At 45.9% G+C, this 12815-nt stretch overlaps 1 protein-coding gene across 11 annotated transcripts in view; it reads left to right on the top strand.

Annotated features, from left to right (window-relative positions):
- The window catches only part of OLFM3 (olfactomedin 3), a 407311-nt gene that overhangs the window by 364078 nt on the left and 30418 nt on the right, over nucleotides 1–12815 (top strand). For 10 of the 11 annotated variants that reach the window (XM_068240007.1, XM_068240009.1, XM_068240008.1 and 7 more), the window contains one exon: nucleotides 10644–10790. Coding sequence is in view for 2 of the 11 variants with exons in the window: in XM_068240006.1 (XP_068096107.1) it covers nucleotides 10644–10790 (147 nt within the window). In the remaining 9 variants the exon portion in view is untranslated. The remainder of the gene's footprint in view (nucleotides 1–10643; nucleotides 10791–12815) is intronic. The other variant, XM_068240005.1, reaches the window with a different exon arrangement.

The raw sequence follows: 12815 nt of genomic DNA, 5'->3' as shown, positions 1-12815 counted from the left end.
TAGCTTGCTCCTTGCTGATTCTTATTACTAAAAAAAAGCACCCCTCAACAGTTCTTTTGAGAGCTAATCTTGTTCTTGTGATCTATTTTTTTTTTTTTTGCCCACTTGCATTATATACAGCCCTGTCAGTCAGTCGCAGCAGGCCTTTGGTGGTAATTCCTACTGTGCCACTACCAGGCCCAGCACATTCAGTGACTACCTGTGTGTGTGACAGGCAGCTGCACATTTTTAATCCCAATCACTGCACCTGTTCACTGTTCAGTGCACCTACCTACCTTTACCTATGTGAGTGCACACATACTTAATACCACCAGTCATTGCACCTGTTCACGGTACCTGTGTGTGTGTGTGTGACAGGCAGCTGTACATTTGTAATCCCAATCACTGCAACTGTTCACTGTTCAGTGCACCTACCTACCTATACCTACGTGAGCGCATGCATTGTTAATACCACCAGTCATTGCACCTGTTCACGGTACCTGTGTGTGTGTGTGTGTGTGTGTGTGTGACAGCTGCACATTTGTAATACAAATCCTTGCATACCTGTTCACTGCATCTGTGTGACCACACGCTGTTTAGTATACCAGTCCGTGCATACCTGTTAACTGCACCTGTGTAACAGCTGCACATTGTATTGTAATACCAGTCACTGCATACCTTTCACTGCACCTGTGTGACTGCACATTGTATTAGTCAAGTCAGTGCATACCTTTCACTTCATCCCCCCTGATATGGACAAAACAACAGGCAGAGCCAGAGGCATACCCAGAGGCAGGCCACCCAGCAGTTCTGTTCGAGGTCGTGCTGACGTGATTTCGTGCGGCCCTGGCCCAAAGTACAGGGCTCAGAAGAAGACACGTCCCATCAACTCCCAAGATTGTCAGGACGTGGTTGACTATTTAACACAGAACACCTCATCTTCCGTAGCCACCAGCGCTGCTACAAGTACCACATCCGCTACATTTGACACTTCGCAGGAGTTATTTGGGGGCGAAATCACTGATTCACAGCCATTATTGTTACAACAAGATGAAGGCGCTAATCAAGTTACACCACCTCATATGTCTGAGTTAAGCGACACTATGGACGTAACGTGTGAGGAGGAGGATGCTGTTGGTGTAGTTTTGGAGGTGTTTGATACAAGCGAAGCTGGGGAGGATAATTATGATGATTATGATGATACGGATGCCACGTGGGTTCCCAATAGAGGAGATGAACAGGGGGACAATTCAGAGGGGGAGTCAGAGAGGAGTAGGAAGAGACGAGTTGCTGAAAGAAGCAGGGGGAGCATGTTGTCAGAAACAGCTGGTGGCAGTGTCTGCCACCATGTATCGCCACCTATGGACAGCCAGCCAACATGCCCTTCAACGTCAGCTGCTGACACCACCACAGTGCCCACACCCCAGGGTGGTTCAGCGGTATGGACATTTTTTAGTGTGTATGCCAAAGATCAGAGCAATGCCATCTGTACTCTCTGCCACCAAAAATTGAGCCATTGAAAGGCCAACACCCACGTAGGGACAACTGCCTTACGAAGGCACATGCAGAAAAGGCACAAACTGCAATGGGAAGACCACCTGAGCAAAATCAGCACACAAAAGCAAAGCCACCCTCCTTCTCCTCTTCCTCCTTCAGGTGCATCATCTTCTTCAGCCGCTTTCTCCCATGCACCTTCACAATCACAGCCAACCTCCTCCACTCCACCTCTCACCTTGAGCACCTCCTGCTCCTCTGCCCACAGCAGAGGGCAGGTACATTACTTATACAGCCCATTGGGTCAACCTGGTGACCGCTGGCAAGCAGGGAGTACATGGCTGTGCAGCGGACCAACTTGTGACACCTCCACGGCTTGCTGGCAGGCCTGCTGCCACCCCCTCTCCTTCTCCTCCTACTCCTCCTGCTACATCCTCTTTGCTGTCGTTGTTTTCCTCCTCCTCCTCCTTGGCTGAGTGGCAGCGCAACTCTACTGGTGCTGTGATCTCCTCTCCAGCTACACAGCCCCAGCTCCCCAGGGCCTATGCTGCATGCCAGGTACGACGGTGTCACGCTATCTTAGACATGTCTTGCCTCAAAGCGGAGAGTCACACTGGAGCAGCTCTCCTGGCTGCTCTTAACAAACAGGTGGATCAGAGCTGACCCCGCACCATCTGAAGATCGGCAATGTGGTTTGTGACAATGGCAGCAATCTCATTTCGGCTTTAAATTTGGGAAAGTTGACACATGTACCCTGCATGGCACATGTGCTCAATCTCCTAATCCAGAGATTTGTGTCCAAGTACCCAGGCTTACAGTACATCCTAAAGCAGGCCAGGAAGTTGTGTGGGCATTTACACGGCCATGGCACGCTTTGCCGATATTCAGCGGAGAAACAACTTGCCGGTGAGGTGCTTGATTTGCGATAGCCCGACTCGCTGTAATTCGACCCTCCTGATGTTCGACTGCCTGCTACAACAGGAGAAAGCTGTCAAACAGTATCTCTACAACTACAGTCAAAGGACACGGTCTGGGGAGATGGGGATGTTCTGGCCGAAGTACTGGACACTCATGTGAAATGCCTGCAGGCTCTTGCGGCTGTTTGAGGAAGTGAAAAACATGGTGAGTCACAGTAAAGGTGCCATCAGCGACTTGATCCCGTATGCCTTCTTCCTGGAGCGTGCCGTGCGTAGAGTGATGGATCAAGCTGTGGATGAGCGTGAACAGGAACACTTACAGGAGGAAGCATTGTGGGATCAATTCTCATCAGTACCAGATGTTTTCTCAACACCTGCAGCAGCACAGAGGGGGGTGGAAGGGGAGGAGGAAGAGTCGGGTGGGGAAGAGAAGTCAGATGATGAGGAAGGTGTTTTTTTTTTTTTTGAGGAGGCAGCAGAAGAACAACCGCAGCAGGCGTCACAGGGGGCTTGTGCTGCTCAATGCTCCCGTGGTATTGTTCGTGGCTGGGGGGAGGAGGAGAACTTACCTGACATCACTGAGGTAGAGCAAGAGGAGTTGGATAGTACGTCTGGATCCAACTTTGTGCAGATGGTGTCTTTCATGCTGTCCAGCCTGTTGAGGGACCCCCGTATAAAAAACCTCAAGGGGAATGAGCTGTACTAGGTGGCCACGCTACTAGACCCTCGGTATAGGCACAAAGTGGCGGACATGTTACCAACTCACCTGAAGGCAGAAAGGATGCTGCACATGCAGAACAAGCTGGCAGCTATGCTTTACAGTGCGTTTAAGGGTGATGTCACAGCACAACGGAATAAAGGTGCCCCTTCAAGTAATCCTCCTCCCATGTCCACGCAGGCAAGGACAGGACCCTCTAGCGATCTCATGGTGATGTCGGATATGCGGACATTCTTTAGTCCAACACCTCACCTTAGCCCTTCCGGATCCACCCTCCACCAACACCTCGACCGGCAGGTAGCCGACTACCTGGCCTTAAGTGTGGATGTAGACACTGTGAGCAGCGATGAACCCTTGGACTACTGGGTGCGTAGGCTTGACCTGTAGCCAGAGCTGTCCCCATTTGCCATGCAAATTCTGTCTTGGCCTGCCTCAAGCATCCTGTCAGAAAGGACCTTCAGCACAGCTGGAGGCATTGTCACTGAGAAGAGAAGTTGCCTAGGTCACAAAAGTGTTCAGTACCTCACCTTTATCAAAATGAATGAGGCATGGATCCCGGAGGGTTACTGCCCGCCTGAAGACTAAGTCAGTCCCCGCACACAGCATCTCTGCCTGCATGCCGTGTGACTGGCTGCCTGCCCCAAGACTAAGTCGGTCCCCACACAGCATCTCTGCCTGAAGGCCGCTTGACTGCCACCACCAACAGGGTCCACCAGGACTCCAGGCGGATTCCTGAATTTTTAAGGCGGCTGCTAGCAGCAGCCGCTATAATAATTTTTTGGTGCGTGTACATGCCTGCTTAATTTTTTCTGGCTGCACTGCAGCTGCAACAACAAAGCAAAAGGCATGTACATGTGTTAATTCCCCTTCGTGATCATTACCTTGCCGCGGTGAAGGGGTTTGCGTATCAGAATGAAGCAATGACCGACGGCTATATGAGTGTGTTGGGGTTGGAGGGCACACCTGACCCAAGAAAACAGATAATAAGGTCGTTGCTTCATTGTGTACAGACCAAAGTCGATCAGCCGGACACTCAGTCACTCAGCCTGACCATATGGGCTTGAAAACCGCTATCGCCTGTACTCTGGCCATGGTGCGCACCAGTCCAGCACGGCTGTCACTACACAAACAGCGGTTTGCGGTGCGTTACACAGTGAGTTTGGTGTGTCAATGTGAAGCAGTACTCTAATTACACTCCCTGATTGGTGTATACACATGCAAGATGTTTTAAAGCACTTTAGGCCTCCAATTTAGCAATAAAATGTGATTTCTACCCTTAAAACGCTGCTGTGCGTTAAATCCTGATTTTTCCCGGGACTTTTGGAGTGTATCCCACACCGCCATGCTCCCCTCCAGGTGTTAGACCGCTTGAAACTTCTTTTCCATCACTTTTGTGGCCAGCATAAATGTTTCTAGTTTTCAAAGTTCGCCTCCCCATTGAAGTCTATTCGCGAAAGTTCGCATGTTCGTGAACGTCTGCGGAAGTTCGCGAACCGAAAATCAGAGGTTCGGGCCATCTCTACTAATTGACAACAATCTGTGGTGATAAATGAGTTGAGCGAGGGACTTCTTTACTAACATTTTTAAGAATGCACATTGTTACTGATTGTAACTATATGCATTCTTTACTAAAAGCATCAGATTGGCTCAGGAAACACATGTTCCCATTCACCAATCCTTCCACTACAAGTCCTGCCGCTGATTAACAGGACGTGCTGTTAGGTCTTGGCAGCATTATCGGCGCTGAAACTGGATGCATAAAAACATCCAGTTTGAGTGAACGAGTTAAAGTACCCCTGAACCTGGGACAAAAAAATACTGAGGTCCATGGTGGGCTAGATTACCTTTTTTTAAAGTCTCTCGGTGCTGATCATTGTCCTTGGGGTCTGTAACGATCGGTGTAACACAGAGAGGGTCTGATTATTGGTGATCTGCAGTATCACCAAAAATACAGATATATACCTGATCATTGATGATCTGCAGTATCACCGATAATCAGATATATTACTAACCTCTGGACACCTGAGAGATAGGAGTGTTTGGTGCAACAGTAATACTTTGAGAACAATATCAGGAGAACAGGTACAAAGCAGTCAGGAATACTGCTAGAGTATGAGTACCTTTCAGCAGCCTGAGAATCTCCCGCAGGGAGGAGTCAGACTGGGAGAGGAAGGACCAGAGCGGGAGTGACACCAATAGATGGATGTCACTGACTGATCTGTGAACTATCTCTTAACTGAGGAGATAGCTCTCAAGGTCGGACAAGCCAGGTCGGCAACACACGGACATACAAAGTACAAAGACAGAAGGCTGATTCGGTAATCCTCCTAAGGCAAGCAGGGTTTGGCAACAGAGTATCAGATATAGCGAAGTACCAAATCAGTGAACAGAAGAGTGGTCAGGAAAGCAGAAAGTCATAACAGATAATAAACAATGCCTAGTCTTGGGTGTGAGCTCCGTGATCATCAACACCCTGGAACTAGTCTGAAGAATAACAGAATGGTAACACAAGTCCCTAATCTTGGGTGTGAGGTCCTTGTTCATCAACACCCTGGAACTAGCCTGAAGTATAACAGAATGATAATACAAGTCCCTAATCTTGGGTGTGAGGTCCTTGATCATCAACACCCTGGAACTAGTCTGAAGTATAACAGAATGATAATACAAGTCCCTAATCTTGGGTGTGAGGTCCTTGATCATCAACACCCTGGAACTAGTCTGAAGTATAACAGAATGATAACACAAATCCCTAGTCTTGGGTGTGAGCTCCTTGATCATCAACACCCTGGAACTAGTCTGAAGTATAACAGAATGATAACACAGATTCTGACAATAAGGTCTGAGTGCTTCCACGTAGTGATCGCAACGGCAGACAACCAGTGAATTACCAGCACCCAGTATATATAGCCCAGCGCTCCCCAGCGCCTCCCCTAAGTGCTGGACCAATGGGAACTGGTTGAATCGTCAGCTGACCGGCTTGGTCAGCTGACTCCCTTCTGACTGTCATAAAAGTTCTGCCTCTTAACACGCATGCGCGTCCTTCTGAACCTGTGTGGACTATTAGTCCCAGCCACACCAGACATGTCTTGCGTACCACCCGCCGCGCTGGACGCGGAACCAGCCGCACCGCTATCAGGGCATGCGGCGGTTTCTCAGCGTTCAGCCATACTGGAAGATGTAGGCCTACACGTGCCAACCACGCGTTGGATGGGGAATCAGCCGCGTTGGATGCGGAATTAGCTGCCTTGTTCTGAGCACACACGGCGGCTTTTCCGTGTTTTCTCACAGGGTCCCTCCTGTTTCCTGTCCTCAGTCGCCTTAATATTCAACTAAATCCTCCAGTCAAATATGAAAACAAGGAAGCTCCCCCTAGCGACAGCGCATAAATCAGAACTGTGCAGGTGCACGTTCCAAACTTCAAGCACAGAGAAAGCAAGCTCTCATCCACGAGCACTTTCTTTCACTGCGCATGTGCAGCTTGAAATTTGTGCCTGCTTACTATCTCTGTACCACCCGGGTTCAGTTCAAGTGGTATTTTAGAGAACTCAGTTGTTGGTGGAGCATTCTTTTTCTTAGCTCTTTTCTATCCTTTGGATCTGTGAACAGTTTAGAGGAATGTTCTAAGAATTGTAGTAGTACAACTTCAGGCATTTGATGTCAGTAGTTCCCTTATTTCCCCGTGTGAGCTGTTTCTTTTCTGATTGCTCAGTAAAAATGCAATGATTCCCAAAGTTTGGTCCTGGAACAGAAGCAGAAGTCAGGCACAACCCTGTGTTTGATCATTTTAGACAGCAACACAACTATTATGTCTAACAGTAGCCTCCTCTGAATCCGCTCTAAAATCTCCAAAGTGCTGTGAACTGATTTTAACCTTTGTTCAAGTTAATACTGCAGTAGAAGGATGCTGGCTTTACTTAAGTATAATGTACACCTGTCATAAAAGAGCTTATGGAGGCTGTCATAGCTTCTTTAAAAAAATGCTAGTTCTCTGGCTGTAATGATATAGGGTAGAAGAGATCCTCATGGTTTATAGAACAATGAAAGACAGGAAGGGCTTACCTCCTCTAATAAGATCATGCCTCGGTGTGCATATAAAGAAAGGAAATTAATAAGTTTTGCAGGGGTCACCTGCTTCATCAGGTTCAAGTGTGCCTCCTATTTCTTTGCAATCAGACTAAATGTCCCTGGTAGACTCGGGACACTTGAACCTGATGCAGTATGTGACCCTTTTAAACCTCAACATTTATTAGTGTCAGTAAACTTCTTTATTCCATATACATATTAAGTCATTTTTTTTTTGAGAAAGTAAGACCTTCCGTGTTGTATAATATTAGGATGCCTATCATGTCTTCTACCCAAGGCTAGATTTACACTTTATTCGCCCCTAAGCCAAGTTACTTGTGACTCCCCTTCTGATTCCATGTAAACCACTGTTTTTCTTTTATGTACCACTGGCTTGGGCAGCAGCTTCCCTCTTGAGTTCTCCATTCCTTTCCTATATATAGCCTCCACTAACATATACAGCAATCCCTATTCCATGTTTAGCCACTCCCTTGGGCAGGCACTGCCCAAAGCCCAAGCATTTGTGGCCTTTCCAGAAATGTTGCCCTGCGTATACTGTTGCAATAACCCTCATGTCTCTCGTTTTAAGACTCGGTGCTAGGGAGCACTCAGTAGGGCTCGTTGTGAGATGTCCCTCTCCTGGATTCACATCTTAGTGCAGCTGCAGCCATGCTCAGATTTGACATGATGTGGTTACCTACTGTTATATTATCGCACCACATGTTATGCTATCAGTGAAAATTGGATTGCAATTGCATCACAAAAGTATAAAAGGGTACCTGCGATTAATTTGCTGGTGCCTTTGCACTTGGATCACAAAATGCAGCAAATCGCTTCTAGCTTAAACAGCCCTAAGCCATGTAGTAAGTACTAAGCAGCTTATTTGTTCTAGGGGAGACACTCCAAAGTACATCTAGCCACAAGGCAAGCATAGCAGCCAGAAAACTAATATTCTTAGTCAAAGCAGTAGGTGTCAACAGTAGGGGCTCGTTTACCCTGGAGGCGTTTTTGGATTTTTTAAAGCAATCGCCCTGAAAGCGCTTACACCATGCTGTCCTATGTGCTAGTTTACATTAGGGCGATCCGTCTGCTTTCCACTCAGAGAAGCGATGCATGGACCATTTTCAGGAAGATTTTGCTACAATGGAAGGTATAGGAAAAACGCAAAACGCTCACAAGATCACTTTGTGCCACAACTGCATCGCGATTTTAAGAATAAATACATTGTATTTATTATTTTCCGGATCAAAGAGTTCACTTCCTGACTGACGTCAGGAAGTGAAAAAACGGAATCGCTCTGCAAAAATGCATACAAAAACGCTTTCCAAAAATGTCCAAGGAACAGAAATCGCCTGGAAGGGGGAAAAAAATTGCTTCAAAAAACATCCAACGCAATCGAAACGCAATGTGAACGAGGCCTAGGTGTTTTGCTTTGATGATCCTCAAAGACTTGATGCATGTTGGAGTAGGTACTCGTGCAGTGAATAATGGACTGTCTGCAATAAATTCTCTTGTGGTTTAAAGTGTACCTTCAGTCAAGCAAAGAGTTAAGCAGGCCATACATGCACCAATTTTTACCGGCAGATTCAATAACTGTGATCTAATCTGCCAGTTATCTGCAATGCAACAATCTACATCGATAGTAATTTTGAACAATGCACTGCAAAAATGATTAGACTTAAAATTGGTCCCGATGGTACATTTCAGTTGATTGGATGCGGCAGTAGATCGATGGACTATAGAGTAGCACTGTATCAAAGTTCAACGCTACAGTTCAATAGATTTAAATATTGTGCCGTTACTGAATCATGCAGAAACAAACTCTATGCTGTGTTTGCCTAGTTTTATCATCTGCAATTAGTGTTCAAAGAACAAAATGTTGCTCCTGCACAGTAATAAACGTTTGTGGTATGTACTTGATAACCTTCCCAGCAAAGTAAACCAGTCTATTAAAATTTTCAGTAACTTTATGACATAACTGTTTTTCTATATAGCTTTTACAGTGCGGATCATTATTTAGAGCCCAAGGGGAAACTTTGACTATAGGGCCATTTTAAACAGCTATACAGAATTGAAGACAGTTCAGTTTTGAATAAATGAAACAATCTCTATATTATCTTTGTGTGCTGTCCTCATGCAATAGGCTTGTTCTATGAAAACTGTACCAATGGAAAATGTTGTTTTATTAATAACTCGAGTATGTACTGGATTTTTTCAGTGCTCTTTAATATCTTCAAAGATTTAGAATTTATAGCTGTTGCCTAAAAAAAGAATCCCAGGAAGTAGTGTTTTTATTTATGTATTCTATATTAGCATTTAAAGGGGACTTGGATGCTTTTGTATATTTTCACATTGAGCTGAAGTGATGCATTGTGGCAGGACCTTCTTGCTCACATCAAGCTATTAAATTGCAAACATCTTCAAAACTATAGGACATATCCTATTACTTAACTCCTTAACACTAAGCACTGGCAAGTCTGAATTCCTATTCTCCTCAGCACCAGGCAATGTGTTAATAAACTCGCTTAGGTGATTTTCTCACCCAGCGAGTTCTTCGCACCTTATCCTATTTCCCTTTACATGTTGCTGGGAAGCAATGCTTCCTGTTAGACATAAGCGTTAGCTTAGACCTGCTAAGGAGCAGGTCTGAATTGCCTAGTGCATGTCTTCCACCAGTGTAACCAAGCATCTGGGAGTCTCCTTTACTAAGTAGACCATCTGAGCTTCCCATCCTTGCTGCTGCAGCTCCAAACTCCCTTGCAGCTCAACCAGGCATCCCTGGCCCCGATACTACTCACCCCACAATGCTGCATAACATCTGCTGCCCCATACTCACATCACTCTGTAATACTGTGAGCCCCAGCAAAGTATCTTTGAAGCTCCAGGTCTGGACCAATGAGAACTGTCCCTGAGGAGGATGTTTCTTGGTTTATTAAACTGACAAATGAAAATCCTCCTCAGGGATGATTCTCATTGTACCAGACTGTTGACCAATGGTGCTGAAGAACAGCACCACAGCACAAAACCTCGCTCTCCAGGGCTCGGCACACAGGAGTTTTACTCAGGTGAATAGCTAGTATTCGCCTGAGTAATGCTCTTAACGCTCGGCCATCACATGGGTGAAGCTGGCAATTGGATTTGCCGGTAATCCTTGTGCAATGGCCAGGTGATAAGTAGCTCACACACTGCAAGGTACTCATCACTTAGAATAGGATATGTACCTATATTTGGTATAGGCAGAGGATGGTGATAAAATGTTCTCTGTGCTTTGGGTTAAGGTACAACGAAGGTTAAACAGTTGAACTTGATGGACCTGTCTTTTTACAAATATGCAACTATGTAAAATAAAGGAAGATTGGAATTTATTTTAGCGAACTTTAAAACATGAATTTGTTGTTGTGCCTTTTCTTTTAAGACTGGAATGTATCATGGCTCACAAATACTTATTTACAATTTTCTTTCACCACTGACAGACACAAATAAGCCCCCGGGAAGGTTGGCAGGTTTACAGTTCAGCGCAGGACCCTGACGGCCGCTGCATCTGCACCGTGGTGGCTCCGGAACAGAACCTGTGCTCTCGAGATGCCAAAAGCAAACAGCTACGCCAGCTTTTAGAAAAGGTCAGTGTGCCATCATCTGTTTCACAGAACACAATCACCGCTGTTTCTCTGGTCTATGGAACTATTGCTGAATGTTTTGTTGTATGGAGTGTATTGTATTTTCCAGAGATGAGATAAAAAAAAAGTATACAAAAAAAGAAAAAAAAAAAGGTCTAGTGCTAAGTTTTGCTAGGTTTTAATCCATAAAACTGACTATTCTGTTTAGACCACGTAAACTGAATTTACTTAGTGCCTCCTCCTCAAAATATTTGCATTGCTAGTCCTGCTGGAGAGTGCAGAGGGAGTGCAATTTCCATAATTATTATCAATCCAATGGGAGGTGGGTGAGCAAGTGTTAGTCAAATACATGACTCAGTATTCTTTGTCATTTGCATGGACCTTAGCTGTACATTCATGCCCATGTTCTGCCTTCAAGCATTACTGTGTATCACTGCAGATTAGCTCCAGGAACAGGAAGTGAAGCAGGTGTTCATGATGTTTAGTGCCAGGTGCCGAAACTAGGTGCCACATAGCAGTAATGTTCTACTGGGCAGGGCGTGTAACAGGGATGTTGCTAGGATCCTAAGAGATCCGGGGCACTTCATCTGGAAAAATGGGTGTGGCCACGCCCCGGTATGTTGGTGTGGTCATGGGTGGAGCAAAATTTACATGATCTTAACAGCGGTCTAAGTAGGCCTGCCCAGCAAAATGATCAATTAAGCTCCCCTCTCCATTAATACAAAAAAAATGCAGCATATCACATAAATAGGCAGTGTGACTTAAATTTAACTAGGCAGTTACCTGGCTTCTGTGCTGGATGGTCTGGCTTGCTGCTGGGGGAGCTGGCCTGCTGCCAGTCCCCCCATAGCATTCCCTGACTTTCTAGTGGACCCCCTCCCATGCTCCCACGGGCCTCCTATTGAGGCGCCACAACTCCCATCATGCCCCCATAGAAGAACCTCAGCTCCCTGCATGCCCCCATAAAGGCATCACAGCACCCAATATGCCCACATAGAGGCACCATAGCAGCCAGCATACCCCCACTGGTGTGAGCTGTGGTGCCATGCTGAGTGCTATTGTCATGCTGAGCACTATGCCTCTATGGGGCATGCTGGGTGCTGTACTGCCATGGTGGGTGCTGTGATGCCATGCTGGGTGCTGTGGTGCCTCTGTGGTGCAAGCTGGGTACTGTGTGGTGCCATGCTGGGTACTGTGGTGCTTCTTCTCTGCCTGGGGAAGATCTGGGGCACCCCAGAATAGATCCGGGGCATGTGCCACTGATCTTTGGGCCCCTAGCGTGTAAGAGTAACTACACCTCCCTCCAAGTTGCAACGACTAGGAGGGGGAATAGTATTTAACGTCGCCATGGAGTTTAGCTGCAGCAGTGAGAGACGTCATTCCACTTGCTGTGCGCCCAACTCACAGACGGTGCACTAATACGTACGCACAAGAAGACAGCTAAATGACAAAACACAGGGCAGATAACATTTCTTTACAAAATTATTTTACTTTCTTTAAAGAGGAACTCCAGTGAAAATAATGTAATAAAAAAAGTGCTTCATTTTTACAATAATTATGTATAAATGATTTAGTCAGTGTTTGCTCATTGTAAAATCTTTTCTCTCCCTGATTTACATTCTGACATTTATTACATGGTGACATTTTTACTGTGGGCAGGTTATGTAGCTGCTGCTAGCTGTTTTGGCTGTTAGACAACTGTAAACAGCTAATTCCTGTCTGTGAACCTTGTTACATTGTAACAAACTGCCAAAAGTACCACGGTCCCAGAGCTTCTTGTGGGAGGGGTTTCAGCACAAAATCAGTCATACAGCGCCCCCTGATGGTCTGTTTGTGAAAAGCAATATATTTCTCATGTAAAAGGGGGTATCAGCTACTGATTGGGATAAAGTTCAATTCTTGGTTTGAGTTTCTCTTTAAGTTCTGTGATTCAGATAGTTCAGTGTTATACAGCATAGCCAGAACATCTTGTTCTTTGAATATATATATAAACTAGCTGGTTGCCCGGGTATGTAAATGGCTAGTGTT

The sequence above is a fragment of the Hyperolius riggenbachi genome, chromosome 6 (genome assembly GCF_040937935.1).
Source record: "Hyperolius riggenbachi isolate aHypRig1 chromosome 6, aHypRig1.pri, whole genome shotgun sequence".
Lineage (NCBI taxonomy): Eukaryota > Metazoa > Chordata > Amphibia > Anura > Hyperoliidae > Hyperolius > Hyperolius riggenbachi.
This window is presented reverse-complemented; position numbering and strand designations above follow the sequence as displayed.